We start from the raw sequence: 16,346 nt of genomic DNA on the forward strand, positions 1-16,346 counted from the left end.
AAACTTTTATTCAAGTAATCCTTTATGCTCTCTAAAAACACTATGTTGTTTCCAATCAGTAATATGTCATCCACATATAATATTAGAAACGCCACAGAGCTCCCACTCACTTTCTTGTAAATACAAGATTCTCCAACCACTTGTATAAACCCAAATGCTTTGATCACCTCATCAAAACGTTTGTTCCAACTCCGAGATGCTTGCACCAGTCCATAAATGGATCGCTGGAGCTTGCACACCTTGTTAGCATTCTTAGGATCGACAAAACCTTCGGGTTGTATCATATACAACTCTTCCTTAAGGAAACCGTTAAGGAACGCCGTTTTGACATCCATCTGCCAGATTTCATAATCGAAAAATGCAGCTATTGCTAGCATGATTCTGACGGACTTAAGCATCGCTACGGGTGAGAAAGTCTCATCGTAGTCAACTCCTTGAACTTGTGAAAAACCCTTTGCCACAAGTCGAGCTTTATAAACGGTCACATTCCGTCAGCGTCCGTCTTCCTCTTAAAGATCCATTTGTTCCGAATGGCCTTGCGGCCCTCAGGCAGTACCTCCAAAGTCCACACTTTGTTCTCATACATGGATCCTATCTCGGACTTCATGGCTTCCAGCCATTTGTTGGAATCTGGGCCCACCATTGCTTCTTCATAATTCCCAGGTTCATTGTTGTCTAACAACATGATTGATAAGACGGGATTACCGTACCACTCTGGAGCAGCACGTGGCCTCGTCGACCTGCGTGGTTCCACAGAAACTTGAACTGGAGTTTCATGATCATCATCATTAACTTCCTCCTCAACCGGCGTCGCAATGACAGAGGTTTCCCCTTGCCCTGCGCCACCATCCAGAGGGATGAGAGGTTCGACAACCTCGTCAAGTTCTATCTTCCTCCCACTCAATTCTCTCGAGAGAAACTCCTTCTCGAGAAAAGCTCTGTTTTTAGCAACAAACACTTTGCCCTCGGATTTGAGATAGAAGGTGTACCCAACTGTCTCTTTTGGGTAACCTATGAAGACGCACTTTTCCGCTTTGGGTTCCAGCTTTTCAGGCTGAAGCTTTTTGACATAAGCATCACATCCCCAAACTTTAAAAAACGACAACTTTGGCCTTTTGCCACACCACAGTTCGTATGGTGTCGTCTCAACGGATTTTGATGGTGCCCTATTTAAAGTGAATGCAGCTGTTTCTAATGCATAGCCCCAAAATGATAACGGCAAATCAGTAAGAGACATCATAGATCGCACCATCTCTAATAGAGTACGATTACGACGTTCGGACACACCATTACGCTGTGGTGTTCCAGGCGGTGTTAACTGTGAAACAATTCCACATTGTCTTAAGTGAGCACCAAACTCGAAACTCAGATATTCACCCCCACGACCAGACCGTAGGAACTTGATCTTCTTGTTACGATGATTTTCCACTTCACTCTGAAATTGCTTGAACTTTTCAAATGTTTCAGACTTGTGCTTCATCAAGTAGACATAACCATATCTACTTAAATCGTCAGTGAAGGTGAGAAAATAACGATATCCGCCGCGTGCCTCCACGCTCATCGGACCACACACATCGGTATGTATGATTTCCAACAAGTCACTTGCACGCTCCATTGTTCCTGAGAACGGAGTCTTAGTCATCTTGCCCATGAGGCATGGTTCGCACGTGTCAAGTGAATCAAAGTCAAGTGACTCCAAAATTCCATCAGCATGGAGTTTCTTCATGCGCTTTACACCAATATGACCTAAGCGGCAGTGCCACAAAAATATGGTGCTATCATTGTTAACTCTAACTCTTTTGGTCTCAATGTTATGTATATGTGTATCGTTATCAAGATTCAATATGAACAATCCTCTCACATTCGGTGCATGACCATAAAAGATGTTACTCATAGAAATAGAACAACCATTATTCTCTGACTTAAAAGAGTAACCGTCTCGCAATAAACAAGATCCAGATATAATGTTCATGCTCAACGCAGGCACTAAGTAACAATGATTTAAGTTCATCACTAATCCTGACGGTAACTGAAGTGACACTGTGCCGACGGCGATTGCATCAACCTTGGAACCATTTCCTACGCGCATCGTCACTTCATCTTTCGCCAGCCTTCGCCTATTCCGCAGTTCCTGTTTCGAGTTGCAAATATGAGCAACAGAACCGGTATCGAATACCCAGGCACTACTACGAGAGCCGGTTAAGTACACATCAATAACATGTATATCAAATATACCTAATTTTTCTTTGCCCGCCTTCTTATCTGCCAGATACTTGGGGCAATTGCGCTTCCAGTGACCCATACCCTTGCAATAGTAACACTCCGTTTCAGGCTTAGGTCCAGCTTTGGGTTTCTTCGTCGGATTGGCAACATGCTTGCCGTTCTTCTTCGAATTGCCCTTCTTGCCTTTGCCGTTTCTCTTGAAACTAGTGGTCTTATTCACCATCAACACTTGATGCTCTTTACGGAGTTCAGACTCTGCGACTTTCAGCATCGCAAACAACTCGCCGGGAGACTTGTTCATCCCTTGCATGTTGTAGTTCAACACAAAGCCTTTATAGCTTGGCGGCAGTGATTGAAGGATTCTGTCAGTGATAGCTTCTTGCGGGAGTTCAATCCCCAGCTCAGCTAGACGGTTTGAGTACCCAGACATTTTGAGCACATGTTCAGTGACACATGAGTTTTCCTCCATCTTGCAAGCATAGAATTTATCGGAGGTCTCATACCTCTCAATCCGGGCGTTCTTCTGAAAGATAAACTCCAACTCCTGGAACATCTCAAATGCTCCATGACGCTCAAAGCGACGTTGAAGTCCCGGTTCTAAGCCATACAAGACTGCACATTGAACTATTGAGTAGTCCTCCTTACGTGCTAACCAAGCGTTCTTAACATCCTGATCAGCCGTAGCGGGTGGTTCATCTCCTAACGCAGCATTAAGGACATAATCCTTCTTCCCAGCTTGTAAGATTAGCTTAAGATTACGAGCCCAGTCTACAAAGTTGCTTCCATCATCTTTCAACTTAGCTTTCTCTAGGAACGTATTAAAATTCAGGATGACTGTCGCGTGAGCCATGATCTACAACACAAATATATTCAAAGTGGACTTAGACTATGTTCAAGATAATTAGAGTTTAACTTAATCAAATTATTCGCTAAACTCCCACTCAAAAAGTACATCTCTCTAGTCATTTGAGTGGTTCATGATCCACTTACACTAGCTCAAGTCCGATCATCACGTGAGTTGAGTATAGTTTCAGTGGTAAGCATCCCTATGCTAATCATATCATCTATATGATTCATGATCGACCTTTCGGTCTCATGTGTTCCGAGGCCATGTCTGCACATGGTAGGCTCGTCAAGCTTAACCCGAGTGTTCCGCATGCGCAACTGTTTTGCACCCGTTGTATGTGAACGTTGAGTCTATCACACCGGTTCATCACGTGGTGTCTCAAAACGACGAACTGTAGCCCGGTGCACAGTCGGGGAGAACACAATTTCGTCTTGATATTTTAGTGAGAGATCACCTCATAATGCTACCGTCGTTCTAAGCAAAATAAGGTGCATAAAAGGATTAACATCACATGCAATTCATAAGTGACATGATATGGCCATCATCACGTGCTTCTTGATCTCCATCACCAAAGCACCGTCATGATCTTCTTGTCACCGGCGCCACACCATGATCTCCATCAACGTGTTGCCATCGGGGTTGTCGTGCTACTCATGCTATTACTACTAAAGCTACATCCTAGAAAAATAGTAAACGCATCTGCAAGCACACACGTTAGTATAAAGACAACCCTATGGCTCCTGCCGGTTGCCGTACCATCGACGTGCAAGTCGATATTTCTATTACAACATGATCATCTCATACATCCAATATATCACATCACATCATTGGCCATATCACATCACAAGCATACCCTGCAAAAACAAGTTAGACGTCCTCTAATTTTGTTGTTGCATGTTTTACGTGGTGACCATGGGTATCTAGTAGGATCGCATCTTACTTACGCAAACACCACAACGGAGATATATGAGTTGCTATTTAACCTCATCCAAGGACCTCCTCGGTCAAACCCGATTCAACTAAAGTTGGAGAAACCGACACTTGCCAGTCATCTTTGAGCATCGGAGTTACTCGTAACGATGAAACCAGTCTCTCGTAAGCGTACGAGTAATGTCGGTCCAAGCCGCTTCAATCCAACAATACCGCGGAATCAAGAAAAGACTAAGGAGGGCAGCAAAACGCACATCACCGCCCACAAAAACTTTTGTGTTCTACTCGAGAAGACATCTACGCATGAACCTAGCTCATGATGCCACTGTTGGAGAACGTCGCATGGGAAACAAAAATTTTCCTACGCGCACGAAGACCTATCATGGTGATGTCCATCTACGAGAGGGGATGAGTGATCTACGTACCCTTGTAGATCGTACAACAGAAGCGTTAGTGAACGCGGTTGACGTAGTGGAACGTCCTCACGTCCCTCGATCCGCCCCGCGAACAATCCCACGATCAGTCCCACGATCCAGTACCGAACGGACGGCTCCTCCGCGTTCAGCACACGTACAGCTCGACGATGATCTCGGCCTTCTTGATCCAGCAAGAGAGACGAAGAGGTAGAAGAGTTCTCCGGCAGCGTGACGGCGCTCCGGAGGTTGGTGATGACCTTGTCTCAGCAGGGCTCCGCCCGAGCTCCGCAGAAACGCGATCTAGAGGAAAAACCGTGGAGGTATGTGGTCGGGCTGCCGTGGAAAAATCGTCTCAAATCAGCCCTAAAACCTCCGTATATATAGGTGGGAGGGAGGGGACCTTGCCTTGGGGCTCAAGGAGCCCCAAGGGGGTCGGCCGAGTCCAAGGGGGAGGACTCTCCCCCCCAAACCGAGTTGGACTTGGTTTGGTGGGAGGGAGTCCCCCTTCCTTCCCACCTCCTCCCTTTTTTTTTCTTTCTCTCTTGATTTTCTTCTCCTTGGCGCATAGAGCCTTTTGGGCTGTCCCACCAGCCCACTAAGGGCTGGTGTGCCACCCTCAAGGCCTATGGGCTTTCCCGGGGTGGGTTGTCCCCCCCCCCCGGTGAACTCCCGGAACCCATTCGTCATTCCCGGTACATTCCCGGTAACTCCGAAAACCTTCCGGTAATCAAATGAGGTCATCCTATATATCAATCTTCGTTTCCGGACTATTCCGGAAACCCTCGTGACATCCGTGATCTCATCCGGGACTCCGAACAACATTCGGTAACCAACCATATAACTCAAATACGCATAAAACAACGTCGAACCTTAAGTGTGCAGACCCTGCGGGTTCGAGAACTATGTAGACATGACCCGAGAGACTCCTCGGTCAATGTCCAATAGCGGGACCTGGATGCCCATATTGGATCCTACATATTCTACGAAGATCTTATCGTTTGAACCTCAGTGCCAAGGATTCATATAATCCCGTATGTCATTCCCTTTGTCCTTCGGTATGTTACTTGCCCGAGATTCGATCGTCAGTATCCGCATACCTATTTCAATCTCGTTTACCGGCAAGTCTCTTTACTCGTTCCATAATACAAGATCCCGCAACTTACACTAAGTTACATTGCTTGCAAGGCTTGTGTGTGATGTTGTATTACCGAGTGGGCCCCGAGATACCTCTCCGTCACACGGAGTGACAAATCCCAGTCTTGATCCATACTAACTCAACTAACACCTTCGGAGATACCTATAGAGCATCTTTATAGTCACCCAGTTACGTTGCGACGTTTGATACACACAAAGCATTCCTCCGGTGTGAGTGAGTTATATGATCTCATGGTCATAGGAATAAATACTTGACACGCAGAAAACAGTAGCAATAAAATGACACGATCAACATGCTACGTCTATTAGTTTGGGTCTAGTCCATCACGTGATTCTCCTAATGACGTGATCCAGTTATCAAGTAACAACACCTTGTTCATAATCAGAAGACACTGACTATCTTTGATCAATTGGCTAGCCAACTAGAGGCTTGCTAGGGACGGTGTTTTGTCTATGTATCCACACATGTAAATGAGTCTCCATTCAATACAATTATAGCATGGATAATAAACGATTATCTTGATACAGGAATTATAATAATAACTATATGTATTATTGCCTCTAGGGCATAATTCCAACAGCACGAGCTTTCTGACTCGCCTCCCCCTGTCGCGACCTTATGAGCCGACGAAACCTGCATTTAGGGTGGGTGCACCAGTTTTCTAACTCGCCTCCCCCTGTCGCGACCTTATGAGCCGACGAAACCTGCATTTAGGGTGGGTGCACGAGCTTTCTGACTCGCCTCCCCCTGTCGCGACCTTATGAGCCGACGAAACCTGCATTTAGGGTGGGTTCACGAGCTTTCTGACTCGCCTCCCCCTGTCGCGACCTTATGAGCCGACGAAACCTGCATTTAGGGTGGGTGCACGAGCTTTCTGACTCGCCTCCCCCTGTCGCGACCTTATGAGCTGACGAAACCTGCATTTAGGGTGGGTGCACGAGCTTTCTGACTCGCCTCCCCCTGTCGCGACCTTATGAGCCGACGAAATTACTATTGCTATTTTTTGTTGTGGCATAGTCCTGAAGGTTTTTAAGCCTTTTCTTTCTGATGCTTGTTGAAAATATCCATAGTTTGTTTGTTTTCACATATGATGTTTTCCAAGTTTAAAGACAGGAAGGTGATAAGAATTGTTCCATCCTTGGCGAATTAAGCATTAAGGCGGGTCAAATATTTCAAATCACCTTAAAGACAATATAAGGGTTCTCGCAGAAGGTATCATCAAAAACAGTACTGACTTGCGGAAAAAGGACCTATTACATGGCTTGCATGCCAAATTCAGTAAAGTTTACTTCGCTAACGCCTCGGGATCATCCTGGCGTGAGCTCTGGCCAATTTCGATTTGCAAGTCGCCCAATACCCAACTGCATCTGGCCAAAGCAGCAAAGTCGTCTTCGTCGGTCAGAATTGATGCCAAGTCTGCCTCCAAGTCGAAAGGATTTTTGGGCCGCCGAGGAGTTAGGCTGGTCGTCACGAAGGTTGGCGGGCTGACTTTCTTATTTCTGCTATCGTAAGCCGCCTGGTATTTTGTTAAATCAAGGCTTGCGGCGAGTTGAGTTGCAGCCAGCCGAGAATCCTTGACGACTTTTTGGTAATCCTCTTCAACAAATTCTGATCCATCGTCCTTGAGCTGAGGGAAGCCAACGGTTACTTCTTTTAAGTTAATCTCTGCAGCATACGCTAAGCAGCGACTCAGGGCAGTCAGAACACCTTTCCGGGCGGCTGACCGAGTTAACTCGCCAATCTGGGGGGAGAGTGTAGACAAGCATCCAAGTACCTTCTTGATGGAAGTAATAGGTTCCTTGGCACCCATCACAGCTTTGACGGTCAACACACTGCCTGTGTACAGCTGCTCTGTCAGCGTATAAATCGCCTTCAGCATCAACACACAGTCTTCTTGCAGGTTGGCGGCTCTTGGACCTGAATTATGATGATTAGCGACTTAACATCAGTATTATGAGTAAAAAAAAGGAAAAGAAGGAAAAAAGGGGGATGAGGTTGAAGATTTAAGTAAGGCTTACCAAAGACGGCTTGCGTCATGTTGGAGATGTGACGTTTTAAGCCGGACAGTTCCTGTTGAACAGTGGCCAGCCTAGCTTCAGCTTTCTCTGCCCTCTTCAAATCGGCATTTTGTTCAGCCTGCGCTTCTTTTAACTCGGCCTTGAGTTTTACCAGTTCGGTCAAGGCCAATTGACATTTTTCCTCCGACTTAGCTCGGGCGTCTTGTTGTCCAGCTAAGTTTTTTCTTAAATCACCCAGCGCCGATTCGGTCTGAGCAAGGTGTTCCTATTGAAAGTTTAAAATAAGGGCAAGTCTCAGAATTACTGCAAAGCAATATCCCTGACACTTGGGGGCTAATGTATAATTTTTTCAGGTGAAATTATACAAAAATCAAGACCCGGCTCATCTTTTACTGATGACTCGGCCCTTGGGGGTTACTGGTCGCGAAGTTTTTTTAAAAAAAAATTCAAGACCCGGCTCATCTTTTTCCTGATGACCCGACCCTTGGGGGTTACTGGTCGCGAAGCTTTTTTTAAAAAAAATTCAAGACCCGGCTCATCTTTTTCCTGATGACCCGGCCCTTGGGGGTTACTGGTCGCGAAGGTTTTTCTAAATTTTCAAAGACCCGGCTCATCTTTTTACTGATGACCCGGCCCTTGGGGGTTAATGGAAATAATATAAGTATAAACAAAATATACCTCATGTTTGTTGTTTAACATCTTCAGCAGGTTCTTCTCCATCTCATAGCTCGCCTCGAGGCGATTTGCAAAGCTAGAACAGAGTTCCTTAAACTCCAAATTTGCATAGTCGGAAAGTTTCGCCTTGGAGAGCCCAGACTCGGGAATGGCCTGAGAGGAGGATGTTACATGTTTGGACAAAACTGTCGCCGCCGGTTTAGAAAAGCCAGAGCCAGTAATAAACACGGCATCTGGGTCTTCCGTTGTTGTCAATGGTCTCGGCGGCTTGGGGGCGTCCATTACTTCTCTCAGCGACTCGGGGAGATCTACTTGAGTCGCGGCTCAGCTTGATCCGGAGTTGGAGTTGTTTCCTCATGGGGTCTGGAGCTGCGTCAGGAGTTGGTCCGCTGGTTTTCCTCTTCTTGGCTTGTGCCCTGCAAAAAAGGAGAATAAGCACGTTAAGGAATTGGAAAGTTCATTATTCTTAAAGGTCACGACAAGATTATCAAAAGACTTACCCCGGAACTCGAATCATTGGCGGAAGTGTTGACATCACTGAGTCGCCCGAGGTAGGAGGAGAATTCTGCAAGAGTTATATGTCAATCATACAGGCGGGTTACAAGCGTGACCCAAAGAGAAGTGGAGAATGGCTATTCATAATGAATACCTCGCTTGGTTTTCTTTTGTTTGTTGCCGGTAGGCCGGATACCAGGTCGCCAGAATGACTTCGCATTTTCTGATTTGAGGTGTGTTGTGCTTTCTTCAGTAGGAAATTCGGGTCCAGATAAGCATTTGGATGAGAGAAGGGAACTTCCCACAAATTCGCCTGGCCGGCTTAGGTGGAGAAGGAGATGAATCGGAGGAAACGGAAATTACCTCAAGAGAGTCTTCTTGGCTTTCGTTATCCTCATTCTATTTCAGGGAAAGGGAAAGATGTAAATAAAAGATTAAACAGTGACAGGTGGCGAGTGAAAAGAGGACGGATTTGTACCTCTGAAAGTGCATCGCCGACTTGAGATTCGTCGACTTCGGATGGCTCAGCAGCAGCAGATTTTCCTTTACCCTTGGCTTTCTTAGAAGGCGGCTTGACATTTTTCATGGCTTGCTTTTTGGGTCTCCTAGACCAGAACTTATCGCCTTTCTGAAATGGTATATATTACGAAACCACGATAGCAGTAAAGCATAAGGGATAAATACCGAGGGCGAGTCAGGTTTGGTTACCTTGGGCGCCGGGTTAATTTTGCAGAACGGCTTAAGGCCGATTTGGCCGCATTTTCCCGCAGGTTCGCCAGTCAATTTTTTGATGATGGTCACAATGTCCTTTTCCGTTAAAGCTGTGTGAAAGTAGCATTGAGGATGATCCAGGGTGCCGTCAAACTCACACATCAGACCATCTCGACGGCTCAGAGGGAGAATACGCCATTCAACCGAGCAGCGGATTAGGTCGACCCCGGTAAGACCATTGTTCGTCAGGGATCTTAGCTCAGATAGTATGGGGATGAACTCCGACTCCTCTTCCTCGGTAAGCTTGTCTGGGAGCTTGAAGTTGACCGGAAGGCGAGTTGGCCTGTAACCCAGAAGCTTGTTCTCACCAGCAGGAGACGTCTCTTGACAATAAAACCAAGACTCGCCCCAGCCCTTGGGATGGCTAGGCATGGTGAGTGAAGGGAACGGACTATCCCTACGGCGCTGGACGTTGACGCCGCCGAGTTCCAAACTGGGGCCATTGTGGAATTCCGTCTGGCGATTCAGATGGAAAAAATACCAAAATAGGGGGACAGAAGGCTCGATCCGCAGATAAGCTTCACAAAGAACTTGGAATTGACTCAAATTGCTTATGGAATTGGGTCCCAGATCCTGGAGTCGGACGTTCATAAAGGTCAGAGCGTCCCTAAGAAATTTCGATCCGGGCGGCTTAAAACCCCGTTCCAGGTGTTCAACAAAAACTACTATTTCCCCTTCTCTGGGGTTAGGGAGATCTTCTCCTAACCCGGTGCACCAGCCAATGACATCTTGAGAATCCAAACAGCCTGCTTTCACATAATTGTCTAAAACAGCGTCATCAACCTTGGTAGGAAGCCAGTCACTCTTGAAGACGGCGCCCATGCTACAAGTAAGTAAAAGTATGATATTACATGTCTTGGATGTCTACTATATGGATGGAATCGGTTCATTTAACCCCTCGTTTGGTGGAGACATTGTGTCCAAGGGTTCACAAGTACATCGGATAAGTGAAAGTATTCGGGGTATTAAGCTATTCTACCAACGCTCGTGTTACTCGATTCGAAGCAGATAGCATCTATATGCAACGAGCTTCAAGAACACGGCAATGGCGGAAGCTCGAACAAGAAGTAAATCTATTCTTAAAGATAGGCGGAAGCCTAACCTGGTGTTGTCGAGAGAGAAGAGTCGACGGAGATGAGGTTCGCTGGAGAAGCGCGGGCGTCCCGTCAAGCAGAGAAGTTTCCGGCGGCGGCAAGGTTCGAAGTGAACGGCGAGGTGGCCGACGGCGATGCAGTCGACAATGCCGATGGCGGATATGTTGATTGCGGCGCGAGGGTGGTTGACGGCGAAAGCTCAACGACGGCGCCGGAGCTCCTCGCGTGAAGGCCGAAGGCACGGACGGCGGCGGACTCCTCGGGGCGATGCGGTTTTCTTGCTGTGCCGGTGGGGAGGAAGGTGACGGGACTGGTAGGTGAGAAGCAACAGTTCTGTCCCCCCCTCGGCCTATTTATCGAGGCAGGTGCAAGAATCGAGGCGCCATGAGCGGGAACCGCCGGGAGATAAAAGATTCGCTATAAATGTGCGCCGAAAATTTCGGGATAAATGATGCGCTAAAAGATCCGTCGGAGTTGTGGCTATCTTCCCGAAAATCGAGGAGTAAGGAGAGGCCAATCAGTAATGGTTTGGCGACTTAGGGGATTTTCAGTGCCCAATGTCGGGTGTACGATTTTTGACATATGAAGAAAAATGAGGGATGAATCGCCTTCAATGAAGCAGAGGTGTTGGCATGAAAAAGAAAAGGTTCAAGTCAATTTGGGGCCTAATGTTGGGGATATTACCTGTGGATGACCCGCCCTAGTTGGACCGGGTCATCCATTGGGCGATTCACCCAAACATTTAGTTATGCCTCGTTGTGGCCGAATCAAGGTCGTATAACAGTTGTGGCTCTTGGAAGGTCTCCAAGCTTCGGAAGATGGCGACTTAGAAACCACAGGGGTCACGAGTTGTAGGAAGGAAAGAATCCTTGTAAACCCTAGGGGATCGACCTGTATATAAAGGCGAGTCCCGGGGGACAGAGGGTAGGTTAGATATCATCGAGTGCTAGGTTTAGGCGAGTTACGCCTTCCTTGTAATCGAATACACATCAATATATACCAAAGCAGGACGTAGGCTATTACCTCTTCAGAGGGGCCGAACCTGGGTAAATCGCTGTGTCTCTCCCGCTTAACCTCTTTGAGTCGCCACCAAGGTGCGATGGCTCCAGTACTAAGTCCTTTCACGAGGACATCTGCCGTGAAAAAACCACGACACCTGCCGAGAGGGTGGCCTTGCTGTCCTTCAAAGAGGGTGTTACAAGCAACAACACCAACATCCTCGCCTCATGGGAAGGACAGGACTGCTGCCAGTGGAGAGGCGTCAGCTGCAGCAACCGAACAGGCCATGTCATCAAGCTTCACCTTCGCAATCCCAATGTGGCGGTCGACACCTATGGCGACTATGATGTATGTGGTGGTGCCAGTGCTTTGTTCGGTGAGATAAGTCCCTCTCTACTTTCCTTGAAGCATGTAGAGCACCTGGACTTCAGCATGAACTGTTTACTAGGGACAAATAGCCAAATTCCTCATTTACTGGGCTCCATGGGGAACTTGAGATACCTTAACCTCTCTGGCATACCATTTACCGGTACAGTGCCTTCTCAGCTTGGTAATCTGTCTAAGTTGCAGTATCTTGACCTTGGCCAAGCTGATTCTTCTTGGATCTATTCAATGGACATCACTTGGTTAGCAAAGCTACCTTTCCTGAAGTTCCTTGGCATGAGTGGAGTAAAGCTCTCAGGGATAGCTGACTGGCCTCATACCCTGAATATGATACCATCTTTGAGGGTTGTTGAACTTAGTCTTTGTCAACTTGATAATGCAAACCAATCACTTCCGCACCTTAATCTCACAAAACTTGAGAAGCTTGACCTCTCCTGGAATGACTTTGAGCACTCACTTGGATCTGGCTGGTTTTGGAAAGCAACAAGCCTCAAGTACCTCGATCTTGAGCAGAACTCACTATTCGGCAAGTTCCCTGACACACTAGGAAACATGACATACTTTCAAGTCCTTGATATTTCAGACAATGAGATCATGAACATGACGATGACAAGAAACCTTCTTAAGAATCTTTGTAGTTTGGAAATCATTAACCTCTCATCTAATGAGATAAGTGGAGACATAGAAGTGTTGATGGACAGTTTGCCGCAATGCACAAGGAAAAAATTACAGGAGCTGGATTTAAGTGGCAACAAGTTCAGTGGATCTCTGCCAAACTTTATTGGTAACTTCACCAGGTTGAGCATACTAAGCCTCTCTGAAAACAGCCTTGCAGGACATATACCACCACAACTTGGGAATTTGACATGTCTAACCTCCCTTGATCTCGACGACAATCACCTGACTGGGAGTATACCAGCTGAATTCGGTGCCCTTACCAGTTTGACTTATTTGGGCATATGCAGTAACGACCTCAATGGGGGTATACCGGCAGAGCTTGGGAATTTGAGGTATTTAACTGCTCTTTCCCTCTGGGGCAACGAAATTGCCGGATCTATACCACCACAGCTTGGGAATTTGACATGTCTAACCTCCCTTAAACTCAGAAACAATCGCCTCACCGGAAGTATACCACCAGAGCTTATGGATTCAACTAGCCTAACCAACCTAGACCTCTCTGGCAACCATCTCAATGGAAGTGTACCCGTTGAAATAGGTTCTTCTATTAATATGATTTCTCTAGACCTAAGCGGCAATAGCTTTACTGGTCTGATCACAGAAGAGCACTTAGCGAATCTTACAAGTTTAAAGCAAATAGACTTGTCTTCCAGCAATTTGAAGATTGTATTGAATTCAGATTGGCACCCTCCATTTCCGCTGAAATCTGCACGTTTTGCATCTTGCCAGATTGGTCCTCTGTTTCCACCTTGGCTTCAGCATCTGGAAATCACTCAATTTGACATTTCAAACAATGGTCTAAAGGGTGAGTTTCCTGATTGGTTCTGGTCAACATTTTCACATGCCACATATCTGAACATCTCTAACAACCAAATAAGTGGCAGTTTACCAGCACATATGCATGACATGGCTTTTGAACAACTCTGTCTCAGTTCAAATCTGCTTACAGGACCAATACCTACGTTGCCAACAATATCACCATGTTAGACATCTCGAACAATAACATTTCAGCAACAATACCATCAAACGTTGAAGCTTCACAACTTATAGTATTGTCTATGCATTCAAATCAAATTGGTGGCTATATTCCAGAATCTATTTGCAAAATGGAACAGTTGATGTATCTGGATTTGTCGAACAATATTTTGGAGGGTGAAATTCCTCAATGTTCTGGCATCAACGAAATGCAAGTTCTTATACTCAGCAACAATAGTTTATCAGGAACAATCCCTGCATTTTTGCAGAACAACACAGGTCTGAAGTTCTTGGATCTATCATGGAATAAGTTCTCTGGAAGATTACCTACATGGATAGGAGAGTTGGAGATCTTACGTTTTCTACTACTGAGCCACAATGCACTTTCTGGTATTATTCCGGTCGAAATAACAAATCTTGGGGATCTTCAATTTTTGGATCTATCAGGCAACAACTTCTCTGGTGCAATACCTTGGCATTTGTCAAACCTAACATTTATGGTGAAATTACAAGAGGAAATAATGGATATGTTTGACGGAATTCTTGATTTCAAATCATCCACAGATTTGAAAGGTTTGACAACAGGAGCTGGTTACCTTCGACAGATATTATCAGTGATTACCAAAGGACAGCAACTTATATATGGTAGGACAATTGCATATTTTCGGAACATTGATTTATCATGCAATTCCTTGAGTGGTGAAATTCCTACAGACATCACTTTGCTTGCTGAACTAATGAATTTGAATTTATCATCAAACCAACTGAGTGGAAAAATTCCAAACATGATTGGCGACATGCATTCATTAGAATCTCTTGACCTCTCAAAGAATAAGCTCTCTGGTGAAATCCCATCGGGCTTGTCAAATCTGACATCTCTGAGCTACCTGAACTTGTCCTTCAACAGTTTGTCTGGAAGCATACCATCTGGCCCCCAACTTGACACCCTAAATTTGGACAACCCGTCACTTATGTACATCGGCAACAATGGGCTTTGTGGGCCTCCTGTCCACAAGAATTGTTCAGGAAATGATCCTTCCATCCATGGCGATCTCGAAAGCAGCAAGGAAGAATTTGACCCTTTGACCATTTACTTTGGGCTTGTGCTGGGATTTGTGGTGGGGCTCTGGATGGTGTTTTGTGCACTGCTGTTCAAGAAGAGATGGAGGATTGCTTATTTCCGGCTTTTCGACGAGGCGTACAATCGGGTCTATGTATTTGTGGTTGTGAAGTGGGTAAAGCTTCGCAAAGAAAACAGATGAAGAATAACCAATATATCTGAAGGATGCAGTGTATGTGCTGCAACCTATTGAATGAGGGGTCTGGAATATTAACCAGGGTGTGGAAGATCTTCAGCAGCATATGTTATACTGTGGGCCTTATTTTGTACCCTCTAAATAAAGATGAAGATGTCTAGCTCTTCTGTTACATTTATGGCTTTACTATTGTCGAACTATTGTGGCAAATGTAAGACTTCAGTATTGTTTATAATCTTTTAAGACTTACAGTACTATTCTTCTGGACTGTAATAATGAGTATATTTCCCTGAATAATTTGGGCATTTTCTGCGGTTACAAACGAGTTTGTTTTTATTTTTTGCATGATGGGTTTGTCATCTGGACAAAATAAGCTGTAGATATGGCTGCAAAATTTCAGCTTATAATCTTGCACTTGTACTCACTTACTTTCTCAAGGGTACAAGTAAAATGTGCATGCATGACGGGTCTTTAATCTGGGTTGGACAGTGGTTTATTTCATAGGTGTGTGCATGCAGTAGAAATGTCACTGACTGCGCAATCCTCAAGTGTTAATATGGATCGTCCGCAAGCGTATTTGGTTACTCTGAATGATGAGGAAACAGAGAAAAAAAGTAACGAAGAGGAATTAATTAACAAACCAGCAGTCGCCGGCCATGGTGCGTCCGGGCGCCCTGCCCAGGTTTGACGCCTCGCCAGCTCCGGAAGCTGACAGGGGCGCCGAATCCATCGCCCCCGGCGCTGGGTCTGCCATCGGACAACGCCACGCCGCCCTCTCCCCAGCTGAGCGGGCAGCTGCCTTCACGGCCGCCCTCTCCTTTGTCGCGTGCCTCCTCGCTCGGGTGGTTCGCCGCTAGGCCGTCCTCGCCGTTCGGAACGGCCACCACTCTCCACGGCAGGGGGACGCCTCCGCCGGGTCACACGCGCGGCTGTGAGGGCCGGCCCAGCATGGCGTCTGCGTGGGGGCATTCATTTTTGTTTTTTTCTTCTGGTTTTCCTCTTTGCTTTAGTTTTTCACAGGCGGTTTTCAAATTTGGAAAAATCTAATTAGCACGGCCGCACCCTGTCTTTCCGTGCAGGACGCCCAATCATTAAAAAAAGACATCCGTCGCTTTCAACATGCTCCATAAAGCATGTGCTCTATGCATGCATGCGGGCTGAAAAAATGATTTATCTCACATATTAATAATTTGATTGAAGATTCGTCTTTATCATTAGGTTCATCTCGACGAGACCTTCAAAATAAGATTCCATGTTGACATGTTTCCTTAATTTTTTTTGTCATTTCTAGTTGTCATATTTATGTCATCATAGTTATCATCTTACGGATATGCAGCTGTAACAAAAATTATACATAGTTACCGGAACAATAATTTTATACCTTTTAAGTATTGCAGTGTTATGTGGAGCTAAAAAGTGGTTATTAAAG

The 16,346-nt window shown here is 45.9% G+C and overlaps 1 protein-coding gene across 1 annotated transcript; it reads left to right on the forward strand.

Annotated features, from left to right (window-relative positions):
• Nucleotides 1–12,069: 12,069 nt before the first annotated feature.
• On the forward strand, nucleotides 12,070–14,923 carry LOC123442452 (probable leucine-rich repeat receptor-like protein kinase At1g35710). Its single transcript, XM_045118499.1, has 3 exons — nucleotides 12,070–13,659; nucleotides 13,779–13,937; nucleotides 14,061–14,923. The coding sequence occupies exons 1-3, from the start codon at nucleotides 12,108–12,110 to the stop codon at nucleotides 14,921–14,923; spliced, it is 2,574 nt and encodes an 857-aa protein (XP_044974434.1). The 5' UTR covers nucleotides 12,070–12,107.
• Nucleotides 14,924–16,346: the final 1,423 nt, after the last annotated feature.

This window comes from Hordeum vulgare, chromosome 3H, assembly GCF_904849725.1.
Source record: "Hordeum vulgare subsp. vulgare chromosome 3H, MorexV3_pseudomolecules_assembly, whole genome shotgun sequence".
In the NCBI taxonomy this organism is placed as follows: Eukaryota; Viridiplantae; Streptophyta; class Magnoliopsida; order Poales; family Poaceae; genus Hordeum; species Hordeum vulgare.